At 45.3% G+C, this 17016-nt stretch overlaps 1 protein-coding gene and 1 long non-coding RNA gene across 3 annotated transcripts in view; one reads left to right on the top strand and one right to left on the bottom strand.

Annotated features, from left to right (window-relative positions):
* DDC (dopa decarboxylase) overlaps positions 1 to 17016 on the bottom strand; it is a 94283-nt gene that overhangs the window by 13057 nt on the left and 64210 nt on the right. The window contains exons 10-11 of the mRNA XM_069587322.1: positions 5393 to 5469; positions 182 to 201 (exon numbers count right to left, since the gene is read on the bottom strand). Of these exons, the coding sequence (XP_069443423.1) occupies positions 182 to 201; positions 5393 to 5469 (97 nt within the window). The remainder of the gene's footprint in view (positions 1 to 181; positions 202 to 5392; positions 5470 to 17016) is intronic.
* LOC138439091 (uncharacterized) overlaps positions 1 to 17016 on the top strand; it is a 37643-nt gene that overhangs the window by 2296 nt on the left and 18331 nt on the right. The window lies entirely within an intron of this gene.

The following is a 17016-nucleotide window of genomic DNA, read 5'->3' as shown; positions in this document are numbered from 1 at the left end:
AGCTGCCCCCTGCCTGGCCAGACTGCTAGTTAGGACCCAGTTGGAGGGTGTCCTCTTGCGGGACCCTAGTTCTAAGAGGACCGGGAGGCAGCAAGAGTGACAGCCCGGGACAGCCCCCACACGGCACTCACAGTTTAGATGACCTCGGACCTGGACTTGGGAAGATAAATCTCCCACTTACCCTGTAGTCAGTGATAAGCCCTGCAAAGGAGAAAGAAGAAAAAGGAACCATTAGACACATTGGTCGATTACCTGCCTCATTCCTTTCCATCATCTCTTGAACCAGACCAAAGACCACTGAGGGCAGGGGCTGGGTGTTCTTTGAGGTGATTCCCCAAGGTATCAGATTCAAGGGGGGGCGGGTTCCAGAGAGCACAGCACAAGAGGAAATGCGGAATAGTGGATTCCCACTCATTTCACTTTCTGCAGTTACACAGCCAGGGAAATCTGAGATTTCTTTTGTGCCCTGGAGTAAATTGGCATTCAGATTCTGTGAAGTCTTCATCATCTATTCATTCATGTGTGGGAGGTGAATTTGTGATATAGAAGTGATTTGAATGTAAAAAAATCAGACTTTTGATGGGAGTTTATCTCCGTGTTCTCATTTCTTAGTCCGGATTCTGGAGCTGAATAAATACCCAGTGAGTATCTTCCAAGTCGGCTTCATTATCTGGGATTCAAATGGCTTCACAGGGGTTATAAACAAGGCCTTGCTTGCATTTAGGTCTCCTTTTGTGCCAAAAGCAGTAAAGTCAAAGCTGGTGTATAGGGGAGAACACTGGATGAGAAATCTCGCGGTCGGGAGTCTCCACGTGGGAATCTTGGGCATGGCATCAGGTGGGAATTAGAAAGCTGTGTGTTGGAACCTGATCCTCCAGTGTCGTCCTGGCTGTCCACCTGCCACAACCCTCCACCCACACTGGTAAAATGTGCGTGGTCCACTGGGCGCACAGGTCTGCCTTACATTAACAGGAAAATCTAAAATCGCAGCTTGTTAGGACTCCCCACCTGACACCTGGAGAGACCAGATGGATTAGGAGCATACCAGTTAGGATCATAGTACGGTTGTAGTAATGGGGGAATATGCAGGGCCATTTTGCAGGGCTCAACCTCCTCATTCCATCCGGTACCCCGAGCGGAAGCCACAAGTCATGCAGCTTAAGTCAACTCCCAAATGATGCTTTTCTTCTCTTCATGCCCCTTGGAACAGACTCATTAACACACACCAACAGCAGTCATTAGAGGTAACAGCACCCAAGAGTGTACTTGGCAGGTAATAAACACCCAGTAAGAAGGTGATGTTGTAAAGGAGGATGAATGAAACACCTCCAAGTTCAGGTCCCTGCCCCATCCTGATAGTCACTAGTCAGTTTACACTGAATTACAATTCAGAAAACTAAAATGACTGTTCAGTCACACCAGCCACATTGCCAGTGCTCAAAAGCCACCTGTGGCTAGTGTCTGCCACACAGGACACCACTGAATTACAGGACACATCCGTCATTGCAGAAAATTCTATTGGACTGTGTGATAGAAGCTTTAAAGAAGAGGAGTCAGATCAGAAGCTTCTATAGCTGAATGACATGGTTAGAGATGGAGTCTGTGTCTCAAAGAACCTGCTTCCCCAAGGACTGGCTGAAGACCTGGGCCAGTTAGGTGCTGCCCAGTACAAGTGTTTTCTGTTAACATAAAGAATGCTAAAGCCCTCTCCAGCAGAAAGTCCCAATGATGGTGTTACTTACACTGTGAACTAGTTACTACATCCCACATCCCTCAGTTCAGTTCAGTCGCTTAGTCATGTCTGACTCTTTGTGACCCCATGGACTGCAGCACACCAGGCTTCCCTGTTCATCACTAACTCCTGGAGTTTACTCAAACTCATCTCCATCTAGTTGGTGATGCCATCCAACCATCTCATCCTCTGTCGTCCCCTTCTCCTCCTGCCTTCAATCTTTCCCAGCATCAGGGTCTTTTCTAATGAGTCAGTTCTTCGCACCAGGTGGCCAAAGTATTGGAGTTTCAGCTTCAGCATCAGTCCTTCCAATGAATATCCAGGACTGATTTCCTTTAGGATGGACTGGTTGGATCTCCTTGCAGTCCAAGGGACTCTCAAGAGTCTTCTCCAACACCACAGTTCAAAAGCATCAATTCATCAGCGCTTGGCTTTCTTCATAGTCCAACTCTGACATCCATACACGACTACTGGGAAAACCATAGCCTTGACTAGATGGATCTTTGTTGGCAAAGTAATGTCTCTGTTTTTTAATATGCTGTCTAGGTTGGTCATAACTTTTCTTCCAAAGAGCAATGACTTTTAATTTCATGGCTGCAGTCACCCTTTGCAGTGATTTTGGAGCCTAAAAAAATACAGTCTGCCACTGTTTCCCCATCTATTTGCCATGAAGTGATGAGACTAGATGCCATGATCTTTGTTTTCTGAATGTTGGGTTTTAAGCCAACTTTTTCACTCTCCTCTTTCACTTTCAAGAGGCTCTTTAGTTCTTCTTCGCTTTCTGCCATAAGGGTGGTGTCATCTGCATATCTGAGGTTATTGATATTTCTCCCGGCAATCTTGATTCCAGCTTGTGCTTCATCCAGCCCAGCGTTTCTCATGATGTACTCTTCATAGAAGTTAAATAAGCAGGGTGACAATATACAGCCTTGACTTACTCCTTTCCTGATTAGGAACCAGTCTGTTGTTCCATGTCCAGTTCTGATTGTTGCTTCTTGATCTGCTTAGAGATTTCTCAAGAGGCAGGTCTGGTGGTCTGGTATTCCCATCTCTTTCAGAATTTTCCACAGTTTACTGTGATCCACACAGTCAAAGGCTTTGGCATAGTCAATAAAGCAGAAGTAGATGTTTTCCTGGAACTCCCTTGCTTTTTGGATGATCCAACGGATGTTGGCAAATTGATCTCTGGTTCCTCTGCCTTTTCTAAATCCAGCTTCAACATCTAGAAGTTCACAGTTCACGTACTGTTGAAGCCTGGCTTGGAGAATTTGGAGCATTACTTTGCTAGCATATGATGAGTGCAATTGTGCGGTACTTTGAGCATTCTTTGGTATTGCCTTTCCTATTATGTCGTTAAACTACGTAGGATGTAAGTGGGGTGAGCACCTCTAAATCTGCATATAGTAAAAACAATAAAACCAAACGATGCATATAAGAAGACTGGTGAGAAACAGCCACATATTAACAGGATCAACATCTGGGTGGAGGGCTAAGTTCAGGGTTACGTTTCCGGCCCACCTCTTTTCTATTGTCCAGATGTACAGTTTTTATAATGAAAGAATTCATTTGAGAAGTCTATATACCAGGTATGACTACTATTTTCCTATTATCTGTTTTGTGACAGAAATTCCTGTCCTCAAAATGAAAAATCCCATGGTTTTTGGTCGCTCTCTGGGACAAGTCCAATGAAACAGCGTCTATGAAAGTGAAAAGCAAACATTGGGACACGTGGGAGCCTCAGTCCCTCCTAGCGCTGTTGCCAGGGCACTGACCGGTCAAGGAGCAGCAGGGCGAGTCCCCCCACTCCAGGGATCGTCATTTCTAGTGACAGACAAGGGGCCAGTGAGGGAGCTGTGGGGAGATGCGAGGGAGAGATGGCTGAGCGGAGGGGCCTGGCTCACAGGGAGAGGTCTGGGAGGACCCCCTGCCCAGCGAGACATTTGCCCCAGACCCAAGTGGTGAGGGGAGGAGTCCCCCACACCCGCAGGAGGGACGTGGCCACAGCCTCGGGGGCTGCAGTGTGAGGGGTGAAGAGCAGGGCCACGTGCGCAGACCTGAGCGGTCTTGTTTTTGACAGTTAAGCAATGAAGAGATTTCTTGTTTAAGTAGAAAGGCTCTTAAAGAAATACTCTAAACATATTTCACTTAAAATTACAAGAAGATTAACAGGAGAGTGATATACTATATCAGATAAAATACACCATTACATCCACTAGACATAGAAGTTTAAAGCTGGTTTTGGGTGGTTTACCTGCTAAACACAGAATAGGTCATTGCTTTCGTTGATTCATAGTTTTTTAGGGGAAAAAACACAAATAACTAAGATTGTTCATCTCTAACAGCCATAGCTGTTTTGTCAGTCAGAAACTGCCTTTTCCTTAAACATGGAATAAAATTACTTTAAAGAAATTCCTGGAGTAATAAACTTTGCTCAGTTGCCTTTGACTTAAACTCTTTCCGTGCCTTGCAGGATTTTAGTTTCCTGACCAGGGATGGAACCCAGGGCTCTGGCAGTGAAAGCACTGGGTCCTAACCACTGGACCACCAGGGGATTTCTGAGAATTCCTTCATTGTTGAAGAGCAACATTTTGCAAGATGTCATGATTACTGAGGTTTTCATTATTGAAACATGAAATGTACTTTTAAATAGAAGAGCTTTGACAGTTGGTTCATAATTCCTCATGGCTTCATGCCAATGCCATTACAAAAAACTAGAGTTTATTTTTTAGAGCAGTTTTAAGTTCTGAGCAAACCTGATCAGAGGGTGAGTGTTTGCATCTGATGTGCTCCATGAAATGGTGGGGTAAGTTAGGAAGGTGAATGCAGGTCTGATCTTCCTGTGGAGACAGCACAGGTTGGGGTCTGGGCAGGAGGGAACGGGCTGTGCCCTGACTTCCATCCCTACTGCTCAGTGCTCCTGCCACCATCACCGACACTGCCTCAGTTTCCAACCCGTCCATTCCTCCTCTCTAGGTGGAGGCTGGGGTCGAGCGATCCCTGATGTCCCTCCCATCACCCATGTCCCCTGTCATCTGAGGAAACTTGAGGAGAAGCTGGCAAGAGTTCCCAGACTTGGCCTGTCCTTCCTTCCCTGGGGCTCACAGCTGGGGACTCCGTGGGTTTGGGGAATGAGAGAGCCCCCTCCCACCTGGAGGCTGAGTCTTGTGGGGACAGACAGGCAAGTATTAATAAATGAGCTCCCCAGAATGTGTATTACCCTGAACGGGCACAGCAGACAGGGTGTCTGTGCAGGTTGCCTCATGCATTTTATCTTGTCTGGATCTCAAGTAATCATGATTTTGTTTAACTGAGAGACTTAATTTTTAGAGAGCACATTCATGTGTCGATGCCTCCCCAGCCTCGTCCGCATCCTCTTCCCTGGCCCTTGGCCCACCGTCTTCCTTTCCTTTCCTGCCCTGGTGCTATCAGCTGGTGTTGCTCAGTCACTACGTTGTTCCTGACTCTTTGCGACTTCATAGACGGCAGCACGCCAGGCTTCCCAGTCCTTCACCGTCTCCCAGAGTTTGCTCAAACCCGTGTCCAGTCTTCCCGGCTCTGCCCCGGCCCCCCAGGACTGTGGCTGTGATGCTTGACCTTGGCTTCCGCACACTGGACACGGCCATGATGGGAACAGATTGGAGGAAGCTGGGGCCAGCTCACCTGAGTCCTGGTGGCTGTGCCTCAGGTAGACCGGGTCCAGCCTGAAGGCTCCGGTCAGGTCTGTCCTTTTTTTCACCCTGGTTCAAGACAATAAACAAGAGGATTTAATGAGGGGGCATCTCAGGGTCCTCTCCTCCTGCGCCTTCTCCTGCCCAGCTCAGCTGGGGCCTACTGCTCCCTGACACCCTTCCTAACAGCCCCATCCAGCACGTGCATGCCCCTTCCCTAGCCTGAAACACAACATGAACCTCCAGAGCCCTGGGCCCCTGCAGTGGGGGAGACCTTGTCCCTGGTTCCGGCACCCAGCTCCTGAAACCCTCGGGACAACGGCTGGATGGCATGAAGCCTGGGCAATTGCGTGGCTTCAGGGTCCAGGCTGGCTGCCAGGAAACTAAGTCTTGATTGGAGGGGCAGAAGTTTGAATCCTACCCCCTGATCTCCGAGAAAGGACTTGAGATAGATCATCACCAACGGCCAGAGATTTAATCAGTCAAACCTGTATGGGGAAGCCTCCTTAAACCCCTACACGATGGGGTGCAAAGAGCTTTGGGGCAACTGAACCACATGGGCAGGCTGGGAGGGACCCATGCCAGGCAGGTACGGGGGCTCTGTGCCCCCCAGTCCCACCCCTGCTTTGTCCCACCCTTCCACAAGCCGTTCATTAGGGTCCTTATAATATACCATTAAATATAAATGAGTTGTTCTAGCCAACTGTCAGACCTGAAGGAGCAGGGAAAGGAGTTGTAGGAACCCCCAACTTTACAGCCAAGGTGGGTGCAAGCGTGGGTCGTTGGGACCTGGGACATGTGACTACTTTGCCAGGTCTGTGCTTACTCCGGTATCAGAGTTGAACCGGGTTCAAGGACATCCCTCTGGGGTCTGGAGATCAGGGGAACCGGGGTCTGGAAGAGGAACCCAACAGGTTGGAGACTGTCCTTCTCTGTCCTTCCAGGCCTGGCACAGCCCCGGCCCTTGATGGGCATCGGGCAGGTGTGGGATGAGCAGGGACTGTCAGTCAGGAGGTGCTGCCTGAGCCATCCCAGACCTGCCCTTCATGCCTCTGGGCACCTCAAAGAAATTGTGTGCAAATGCAGTCCTGGAGGCAAACTAGAGAAAGAGCCAAGTCTGAGGGCACTGAGGCCGAAAGTAAATGAGAGTCCCTGGAAGGTGAAACCCACAGGCATGAAGTAGGAAGCCAGGATGCAGCTCACAGAGGAGGATCAGGGAGCAAGGGGCTCGAGCTGATTTGAACTGACTGCTTCAAAGGCTTAGAAGACAGGGAATTCCAATAGTGTGAGCTTGTGGGCCATGTTGCATCCTGCAACGTCCTGAGACCAAAGACTTTGTCCCTTCCCAGAAGCAGCAGAGGAGGCTAGGAAAGGCAGGGAAGGAAACTGGAGACATGAAATTGACAACCAGGGTATGGGATCTGAGATTATGGAGATGAGAATGTCTTCCACCCAGATGGAAGCATGTTTACTATTTCAGCTGTACCTTTTTATCATCATTCACTATCCTCCTCCCTCAATTTTTGTGAAGTTGAAAATGGTTGCAATTTATTTTTTTTCCAAGAGACCATGTTTTTAAAAAGTGTCTTTTCCAGAGTGAAAAAAAAAAAGAAACCCAAAACTAAAAACTAAGTGAATAGTCACAAGCTGTTTGGGGCTGACCTGGGGGAGACCCCTAAGCAGGGGCTATGTGTGAATAGTGTGTACACGGGCCAGGCTGCCTCCCTGGCCTTGGGGGACCATTTCCTCTAGCCTCTGTATGCTGGGGAAGGTCATGCCAAGCCATAGAGAGACAGGAGAGAAAGGGGGTAGAAACAGTATTGCTCTCAGCAGACCTCTGCCCTCTGCATGTAAAGTCACACTGCCCTCTCCACTGACACTGGCAATGATTTTGTAGCTGCTTTTTTTAAATTAAAAGTACTATATTCCATGTTAAAGTGATGCAGAAAGGTATCAATAATAATATATCCACCTCATCACGTGTGAAACAAAAGTTGCCCACAAGTTAGATCTCCCCTACATGTCCCTCCCCTCACTGCCCGCCGCTCAGGAGGCCATGAGGCAGCATGGGCGTTTATCAAGCCATTGGGCTCTACAGAATTTTCTGTGCAAATCACTAAGTAATCTAAGGTATTGTTTCACACATTTCTAAGTAAAACACAATGCAAACATAAGTTGTTTCAAGGTAAACGGCACCTTTCTCTGTGTAATTTTTAGAATTTGCTTTTTCTCTTAAAACTACACCTGTGAGCTTCTGACCTGGTCATCCACAAGGTCGTTGCTCAGTTATCCACTTTCCCCAGCTCCCCGCAGGGCACTGTAGCAGTAGATCCCAATCTGCCCCTTCTCTTACTGTGCTCCCCGTGTCCCTAGACGGACGGCACTGTGTGGATGCTCCTGGTGTGTCAGGGACAAGCTGGGGACACCGGCCTAGTCGTGGGCCAGCAGGAAAGGTGTGGTCCTACAGCCTCATGGGGCAATGACAAGTGCTCCTAAAGGCCCGCCGCCCACGAGCCCCTGATGGTCCACATCCCTGCTGACATCTAGCCAGGGAGACTATTTTCCACCATTGGCAGTGCTTCCTAGGCCTGAACATGCATTTCTAATCACTAACAAAGTTGAGTACCTTTGCCTCTATGAAGAGGCCACTCCCATTTCCTGTTTGGTGAGGACACGTTTGTTCATTTACTTATTAGGCTGTGTGCCTCTGTATGGTAGACAGGATCGTAAAAATGCGGTAAATATTAGGAATGCTGATCCAAAGGCTTGTTTGTGGACCCCCTCTGGCCTCTGCCTGGCTGTGTCCCTCCAGCGAGCGTGTCTCAGTCATTGTGGGGTGGGGAGTGGTCCTCACCAGTACTGTCTTCACGCTTCTCTTGGTCTCCTGAGCCACTGCAAATATTAGGCCCCACTTTCTCGAGCCCCACAGAAACAGCCAGCCAGAATACTTACTAGAATCGTACTGAGACCTGACATTGAGTCCACATCTCCATTTAGCTAGGTCTCCTGGAATGACTTCCAAAAAACTGTGTCCTTTTCTTCATGAAAATCTACACAGATTGTAACCTATTTATTCACAGTAACTTTTCTTGCTATTATAAAAATATTTTCTAAAAATTTTGACAGCAAACAGTAAAATTCTGTAAAGCAATTATCTTTCAATAAAAAATAATTTTAAGAAAGACATAGAAAAAAATTCACACATGCTGTTTATCATACATGTAAATAAATGCAACCTTAAAAGTGTTGTGTATCTAGAAACCTTGCTGTGTTCTCCCATTAATACCTTCTTAGAAGATTCTGTTTTCACTGGCAGACACTCACCCCATCTGGCTTGCACTCTAATCCTTACACTGTTGCTTCTCCGTTGGGTCCAACTGTGCAGGTTGGGAGAGCACGGTGCAGCCAAGGGTGGGCATTATGGCAACTGTGATTTTCTTTCTTTAAAGGCACTTCTAATATTTTGCCACCAAGAATATGTTGGCTGTAGTTTTTTTTGGTAGATTTTCTTTTTTTATCAGATTAAGAAAGTTCTCTTCACTTCCTCTTTTACTAAGAGCTTTTGTTCTGTGTATTTTAGAATTTTTATCTATTGTTTTTTCCATATTTAATGTGACGATAACCTTTCTTCTCGTTTACTGTTAAACATGATCAATGACATTTTAAAATCTGATATTTTTAAACCACCCTGGGGTATCTGGAATGAATATGTTTTGGTCATAATATACCAGCTTTTGTTTTCCTTTAAACATCATTGAACTTTGTTTGCTAAAATCTGACTTAGAATTTCCACATGTAATTTTATGAGCTTGTCCTACAGCTTTTCTTTCTCAGCTTCTCATTTTTTTTCAGAGATTTTTTTTGATGTGGACCATTTTAAAGTCTTTATTTAATTTGTTACAATATAGCCTCTGTTTTCTATTTTGGTTTTTGGTATGCAGATCCTAGCTCCCCAACCAGGAATCAGATCTGCACCCCCCACATTGGAAGGCAGAGTCTGCTAGTATGATTGATAAAGGCTTGAGAAAGAGCATCAAGAAAAGAAGAGATGGAGAGACTGAAAAACGCGAACTAAATGAAATGAGATCACTGAATGTGAAACAGGAAAAGTGAAACAAACTAGGTAAAAGATCATCAAATAGTCCAGTTGTTTTAAAACATGGCTGCTTATTAGAAATATATCTGGAGTTTTAGAGAAAATTTTAAAATCCAGATGCATAGCAGAATTATCTTGGAATTTTTTGAAAAATACAAATGCACAGGTATTGCTTTTTTTTTTTTCCTTGGAAGGCTGTCTTAGCCACTGAACCACCAGGGAAATCCTTTTATCTGGTTTTGGAATCAAATTGACACTAACTTCATGATAAGTCTATGAATTACATTTGTCATTAGACCTGTGGATGCCTTGACGGTTTGGTAGGACTTGCTGTGAGAGGACTCTGAATGCTTCTGTTGTGTAAACTGTCCCTATGGACACATTTTCCTTTGGGCTACGAGGTGCTCCGGATTTCCTGACTCTGATAACGTGTTCTGTAGTTACTGCTTGTGCACACTCTAGGCAGTTCTGGCGTGCTGTCGCTCGCGTGCTCCCTGCTGTCTGAGGCCCTGCTGTGTCTGTGGAGTGTCCTTCTGTGTTTCCAGCCCAGCTGACTGCGCCCTCTTCTCTATCCTGGCCCCTCTTTCTAGAGATCGTCTATTTTATGAGGCAGGGCGAGGGCCACCCTGTGGCTCTGCCGACCTCGGCTCCTGTTGCCTCACTTCCTGTTTCATGGACGTCTCTTCAGTACTTCCCTCCTTCTAGTCTGGGAGTGTTTATCCTGCTGCTGTTTTCTGCTTTCTTTGGGCTCTCAGTTCAATACTTCTTGGCTCTGGTCTGTTCTGTTTAAGTCTGTTCTCCACGCCCTGCTTTACTGTGGGACCAGGACTTTCTGTCACATCTTCTTATTCATTCAGGTCTTGGGATTTCCAACAACCTGTTTCCCTTTGTCCACTGGCCCGTGGCTCCAATGGTCTGCGGTCGTCTGCTCTTCAAAATGTAGGTACCAGCCTTGCTTTTCCTTGTGAAGTTTCATGATACTATAATGAGGAAGATTTTATTTAAACCAACAAATGGGCGTGTACATGCATGTGTGCAGACACACACACTCACACACACACATGAACAGAAACACCCTTTATAGGTACGAAAGTCGCCCCACCTCGGATGGGCCTGATGGTGAGGAAAACCTGTCCCTGTCACCAGACACATTGCTGAGGGAGGATCCTGAGGAGGAGGGGCAGGGGCTCCTGTTTTGTGCAGAAAGTATGGCTTCTTACGTTTTCTTAAAAAATCTACACCACCTTATGTGTAGGGCTCCCTGAATGAGGGCTCATGTTAGCTCTTCATGCCAATAATGCCATCAGCTATCCAAGATACCAAAAGCACCAAGGCCACAATGCAAAGACACTGAGGAGATTCACAGAAAACTCTGCCGCCCTGCACAGCATCTAGAATCACATCTTACCATAACCAGAGTGATTAAAAATCCAAGTAACTAAACTTTTAAAAAGTCCACTGTGACAGAAATATACAAAAGCTATAAAACTAAAAAAAAAATTGATTTTATTTGGAAAAAAAAAATCAAGCTTATTTTTAAAGGCAGAGTAAAACATGCCCTTGGTGAAATTTGAGACTTTCTTTGGAAAAAATCTGCTTTTAGGACACAGTAAGATCAGAGCACACTGGTTCATATTTACATAGAAAACATTCGAAATACCCAAATGAACAATAAAAAGCTTACGAACAGAATAATGAAATCGTTATAAAATGTATTTCCTATGCTTGTAATGAGGGCAAGTTTAGAAACGTCAATTATCTTGTCCATTTCAATATTTAGAGGTTATAGCCAACAAGTTTGTTTTAAATTACAGATTAACCATTGGTAAAATTTCACTAAACCAAAAAGAGATGCTTCTGATTTTGAGGAATACAAAAAAGCCAGAGCAATTTTTAAAAAATCCATTTTTATCTTATGTGTTGTGTTAGCAAAATCTTTAAACATATCTATAAAAGAAAAATTCAAGGGCTTCCCTGCTGGCTCAGCAGTGAAGAATCCTTCTGCCAATGCAGAAGACTTGGGTTCAACTCCTGGGTCAGGAAGATCCCCTGGAGGAGGATATGGCAACCTACTCCAGTATTCTTGCCTGGAGAATCCCATGGACAGAGGAGGCTGTCGGGCTACAGTCCATGGGGTCACAAAGAATCAGACATGACTCAGCAGCTAAACAAAAATATAAAAAATGTACGACATAAGGCTGTGTGTTTGCTTGTTTTCATCTCTGTGGTGTTGAAGGATACCTGGCCTTTCCCGAAATCCAGTTCTCACAAGCATCCTTATTGTCTGTGTCCTGTTGTGTTAGGATAGCTCGTTTTTACTGCAATACCTCTTAAAATAGCAAAATTGCTTAACGTGATTCCCTGGATATACAGCACAGGGCAAAAAAGCCTCTGAATAGACTCTTAGCTCTGCTCCCTGTCACCAGGCTGCAAGACGCACTTGCATCCTCTGAAAACACTCAGGGGTCCCCAATTTGGGACCTGCTTAGTGGATTTGCTGCTCAGGTGGGTGAAGGGGCCGGAGAAGGCGTACTCTTGCCTGGAAAATCCCATGGACAGAGGAGCCTGGTAGGCTGCAGTCCATGGGGTCGCTAAGAGTCAGGCATGACTGAATGACTTCACTTTCACTTTTTACTTTCATGGATTGGAGAAGGCAATGGCAACCCACTTCAGTGTTCTTGCCTGGAGAATCCCAGGGATGGGGGAGCCTGGTGGGCTGCCGTCTATGGGGTTGCACAGAGTCGGACAAGACTGAAGTGATTTAGCAGCAGCAGGGTGAAGGGGCAGCTGCCTTGAAACAGGAGAGAGATGCTGTGGTCCATCCATTCTCCTTTACCTCTAGGCTGTATGTGTCAGGGCTAAAGTCCAGGACTGTTTTCAGTATACAGAGGGAAAGTGGAATCAGAGTCAGTTTGAACAAAAGTGGGCATAGAATCTAGGCTCTATTTTGGCTCATTCACCCCCAAAAAGCTCTTTTCTATACCCAATTGGAATAATTCCAATGTATTCACTATGTATGCTTGTGTGTGTGTTTGTGAAATGTGTATTGTTTTGTGTGCCTGTAATCAGTTGCATCCTGGGAGATACATAATTCTGTCTCTGACTGTTTTTACTCAGTTATAGTTTTTAAAACTTTACCCTATTGTATCAAACCTGTGGCTCTAGCATGGATGGTTGTCTGCCATTAGTGATCCCATGCATGTCTCAGAACCCCAGTACCCTCAACTAAGAACCCAGGATAATTCCTGTACCGATAAGGCTGCAATAGGATTAGATGAGGTGACATATGAAGAAGAAAAGGGCACCTAATAGCAGATAATACCTTGAATGTAAAATTTGTATTCAAGCATCTTTATTGCCATATAGATACTTTATGGGCACCCCTGGATGAGGGTTTAGGTATGCCCCCCTCTGCTGCCAGTGAGGGCAGGGGAGTTCTTTCCAGACAGCCCAAGAACTTAGGTTTATATGTCACTTCTTGATAGAATCCAGTGCTGTAATTTAAGTTGGTACATTATTTCTTCAAGCTAGAAGTTTCTGGAAAGTATCACTCATATATGCATGCTCTGGAAGCCTGGTGGCCGCAGGAGTACAGGGCCAGGCTATGTGGGGGGCCACTGGATTGTGCCAGGTGGGAAGGATACCCTAGCAACCAAGACCCACAGAAATGACTCTTTAAAGGCTCTCAGTAATTGATGAAACTTTGAAAAGTTGCAAGCATATGGAAAAACACCAACTTTAAAATGTAAACAGCTTATTTCAAACAAGTTCAAAATCCATGTAGACCACAGAAAACCATCTGCAGTACCTGTGACCTATTCTGAGTTCTCTGCTGTGCACATATGTGTCTCAGGGCCTTTGCACTGGCTACCTCTGGCCCTGGCCCTCAGGATGCTCATTGCCTGGACCCTCCTCATGAGCCCTCTTTCAGATACCACATCACCAAACATAGACAGGCATGGAGAACACCCCATATGAAAACCCAGGGAGAAGACAGCTCTCTATACACCAAGGAGAGAGGGGGAGCCAGCCCTTCTCACACCTTGACCTTGGACTTCCAGCCTCCAAAATTAGGTTTCTATTGTTTAAACTGCCAATATATGGTTCTTTGTTATGGCAGCCCTAGAAAGGTAATGTAAGCATAGGGCCAAAAATAGTAGATGTTAGTAATTACTATGTTAAAACAAAAATCCTTCCAGATCAAATTCCATCAATAAATGTTCATATTATCATTTTGATATCGTGGGATGAACTCCTGGGTTTAGGAGAGACCCAATTCTCCTGGATGGATGAAATCACCTCAAAACCCTTGACAATCATTCTGTTCAGGACCGCACTGACTCAGGAGAGAGGAGGCTTATCCTCTACTATAATTTAAATCTTTACTCATTTATTTAGCCTTTCAAACTAGCTGGTAGGAAGCTCCTGCAACTTCACCCAGCATCCATGGCAGCCTCAACCATCACACCAGGCTCTGAGAAAAGCCCCTGATGAAGCATGTCTTCTCTTATCCTTTACTCACTCCCCGGCTTTCTGGACACAGGGGTGCAATGCTGCTTTCATCATATTCATCCTTATCATCCGGGTCATACATGAGTGATCCCTGACAGCTGCAGTTTCCACATCTGGAAGACGGGGCAGCAAAGTCAGTGTCCCCCTTGCAGGGCCATTGGCAGGGCCACTGACTTCAGCTAATTAGTGTGTTGATGAAGCTGCATCTACCGGGACACGTTGAACATCCATTTCTGACATTATTTACCCAGGAAATGAGTAAAATACCACGGCTTACAAGGAGACCATCAGAAGTCATCTCGTTCCTTCCCTCACCAGCCATCAGCTGGTCTGTCCAGGCTGATTTTGTGGCTTTTCTCAGTGAAATGTCTCACTGTCCACTGAGGACCCCTTAGCTGCTAGTTCATCTGCTCAGAGGCCAGCTCTTCTCCCAGAACAGAGGCCTCTGGGATACACATGGGGACTCACATAGACTCCATGCCAGTTGGGTACTCTGGAGCCACATTCCATCCACCAACTCCTTCAGATAGCATCTGTGTCTGTGTGTTAGTCACTCAATAGCATCTGACCCCATGGACTGTAACCCACCAGGCTCCTCTGTCCATGGAATTCTCCAGGCAAGACTACTGGAGTCAAGACATTTTTACTTAGGGGTGTTATTACTGGCTAGATTGCTCTCTCCCCCTTTGATATCCCCCCTTCTCCTCCTGGTCACCTCTATCTCCCTCCTCCCTCTTCTCTTCTCCATGTAACTCTGTGAACCTCTCTGGGTGTCCCTCACTATGGAGAATCTTTTCACCATTAACCTAGAAGTTTTATCATCAGTGCTGTATGGACGGAGAAGTTGAGAGGCTATTGTAAGAATAAGACTGAGAGCCAGAGGCAGGAGGCTTAAATCCAAAACTTGAAAACACCGGAAAACTCCTGACTCCAGGGAACATTAATTGACAAGAGCTCATCAAAAGCCTCCATACCTACACTGAAACCAAGCTCTACCCAAGAGCCAGCAAGTTTCAGAGCAAGACATACCAAGCTAATTCTCCAACAATGCAGGAACATAATGCTGATCATTAAAATACAGGCAGCCAAAAGTCACACCAAACCCACAGATACGTCAAAACTCACTACTGGACACATCATTGCACTCCAGAGAGAAGAGATCCAGCTCTACCCACCAGAACACAGACACAAGCTTCCCTAATCAGGAAACCTTGACAAGCCACTAGTCCAACCCCACCCACAGGGAGGAACCTCCACAATAAAGAGGAACCACAAACTTCCAGCATACAGAAAGGCCACCCCAAACACAGCAATCTAAACAAATGAAAAGGAAGAGAAATTTTCAGCCAAAGGAACATGATAAACACCCAACAAATAAAACAAAAGAGGAGATAGGGAGTCGACCTGACAAAGAATTAAGAATAATGATAGTAAAGATGATCCAAAATCTTGAAAACAAAATGGAGTTACAGATAAACAGACTAGAGACAAGGATTGAGAAGATGCAAGAAATGTTTAACAAGAACTAGAAGAAATAAAAAAGAGTCAGTCAATAATGAATAATGCAATAACTGAGATCAAAAGCATGCTGGAGGGAACCAACAGTAGAATAACTGAGGCAGAAGATAGGATAAGTGACATGGAAGATAGAAAGGTGGAAATAAATGAACCAGAGAGGGAAAAAAGAGTTAAAAGAAATAAGGACAACCTCAGAGACTTCTGGGACAATGTTAAATGCCCAACATTCAAATGATGGGAGTCCCAGAAGAAGAAGACAAAAAGAAAGGCCATGAGAAAATACTTGAGGAGATAATAGTTGAAGACTTCCCTAAAATGGAGAAAGAAATACGCACTCAAGTCCAAGAAACCTAGAGGGTCCCAAACAGGAATAACCCAAGACAAAAAACCCCAAGACACATATTAATCAAATTAATGAAGATCAAACACAAAGATCAAATATTAAAAGCAGCAAGGGAAAAGCAACAAATAACACACAAGGGGATTTCCATAAGGATAACAGCTGATCTTTCAATAGAGACTCCTCAGGCCAGAAGGGAATGGCAGGAGATACTTAAAGTGATGAATGAGAAAAACCTACAACCAAGATTACTGTACCCAGCAAGAATCTCATTCAAACATGAAGGAGTAATCAAAAGCTTTCAGTTCAGTTCAGTTCAGTTGCTCAATCATGTCCAACTCTTTGCAACCCCATGAATTGCAGCACGCCAGGTCTCCCTGTCCACTACCAACTCCTGGAGTTCACTCAAACTCATGTCCATCGAGTCGCTGATGCCATCCAGCCATCTCATCCTCAGTCGTCCCCTTCTTCTCCTGCCCACAATCCCTCCCAGCATCAGAGTCTTTTCCAATGAGTCAACTCTTCGCATGAGGTGGCCAAAGTACTGGAGTTTCAGCTTTAGCATAGTTCCTTCCAAAGAACACCCAGGGCTGATCTCTTTTAGAATGGACTGGTTGGACCTCCTTGCAGTCCAAGGGACTCTCAAGAGTCTTCTCCAACACCACAGTTCAAAAGCATCAATTCTTCAGCACTCAGCTTTTTTCACAATCCAACTTTAACATTCATACATGACTACTGGAAAAACCATAGCTTTGACTAGACAGACCTTTGCTGGCAAAGTAATGTCTCTGCTTTTGAATATGCTATCTAGGTTGGTCATAACTTTTCTTCCAAGGAGTAAGTGTCTTTTAATTTTATGGCTGAAATCACCATCTGCAGTGATTTTGGAGCCCCCAAAAATAAAGTCCAACACTGTTTCCACTGTTTCCCCATCTGTTTCCCATGAAGTGATGGGACCAGATGCCATGATCTTAGTTTTCTGAATGTTGAGCTTTAAGCCAACTTTTTCACTCTCCTCTTTCACTTTCATCAAGAGGATTTTTAGTTCCTCTTCACTTTCTGCCGTAAGGGTGGTAAGATTTACAGACAAACAAAAACAGAGAATTCAGCACCATCAAACCAGCTCTTAAAAAATACTAAAGGATCTTCT

The sequence above is a fragment of the Ovis canadensis genome, chromosome 4 (genome assembly GCF_042477335.2).
Source record: "Ovis canadensis isolate MfBH-ARS-UI-01 breed Bighorn chromosome 4, ARS-UI_OviCan_v2, whole genome shotgun sequence".
Taxonomy (NCBI): domain Eukaryota; kingdom Metazoa; phylum Chordata; class Mammalia; order Artiodactyla; family Bovidae; genus Ovis; species Ovis canadensis.
The sequence above is the reverse complement of the archived record's forward strand: the minus strand, read 5'-3'. Positions and strand labels throughout refer to the sequence as shown.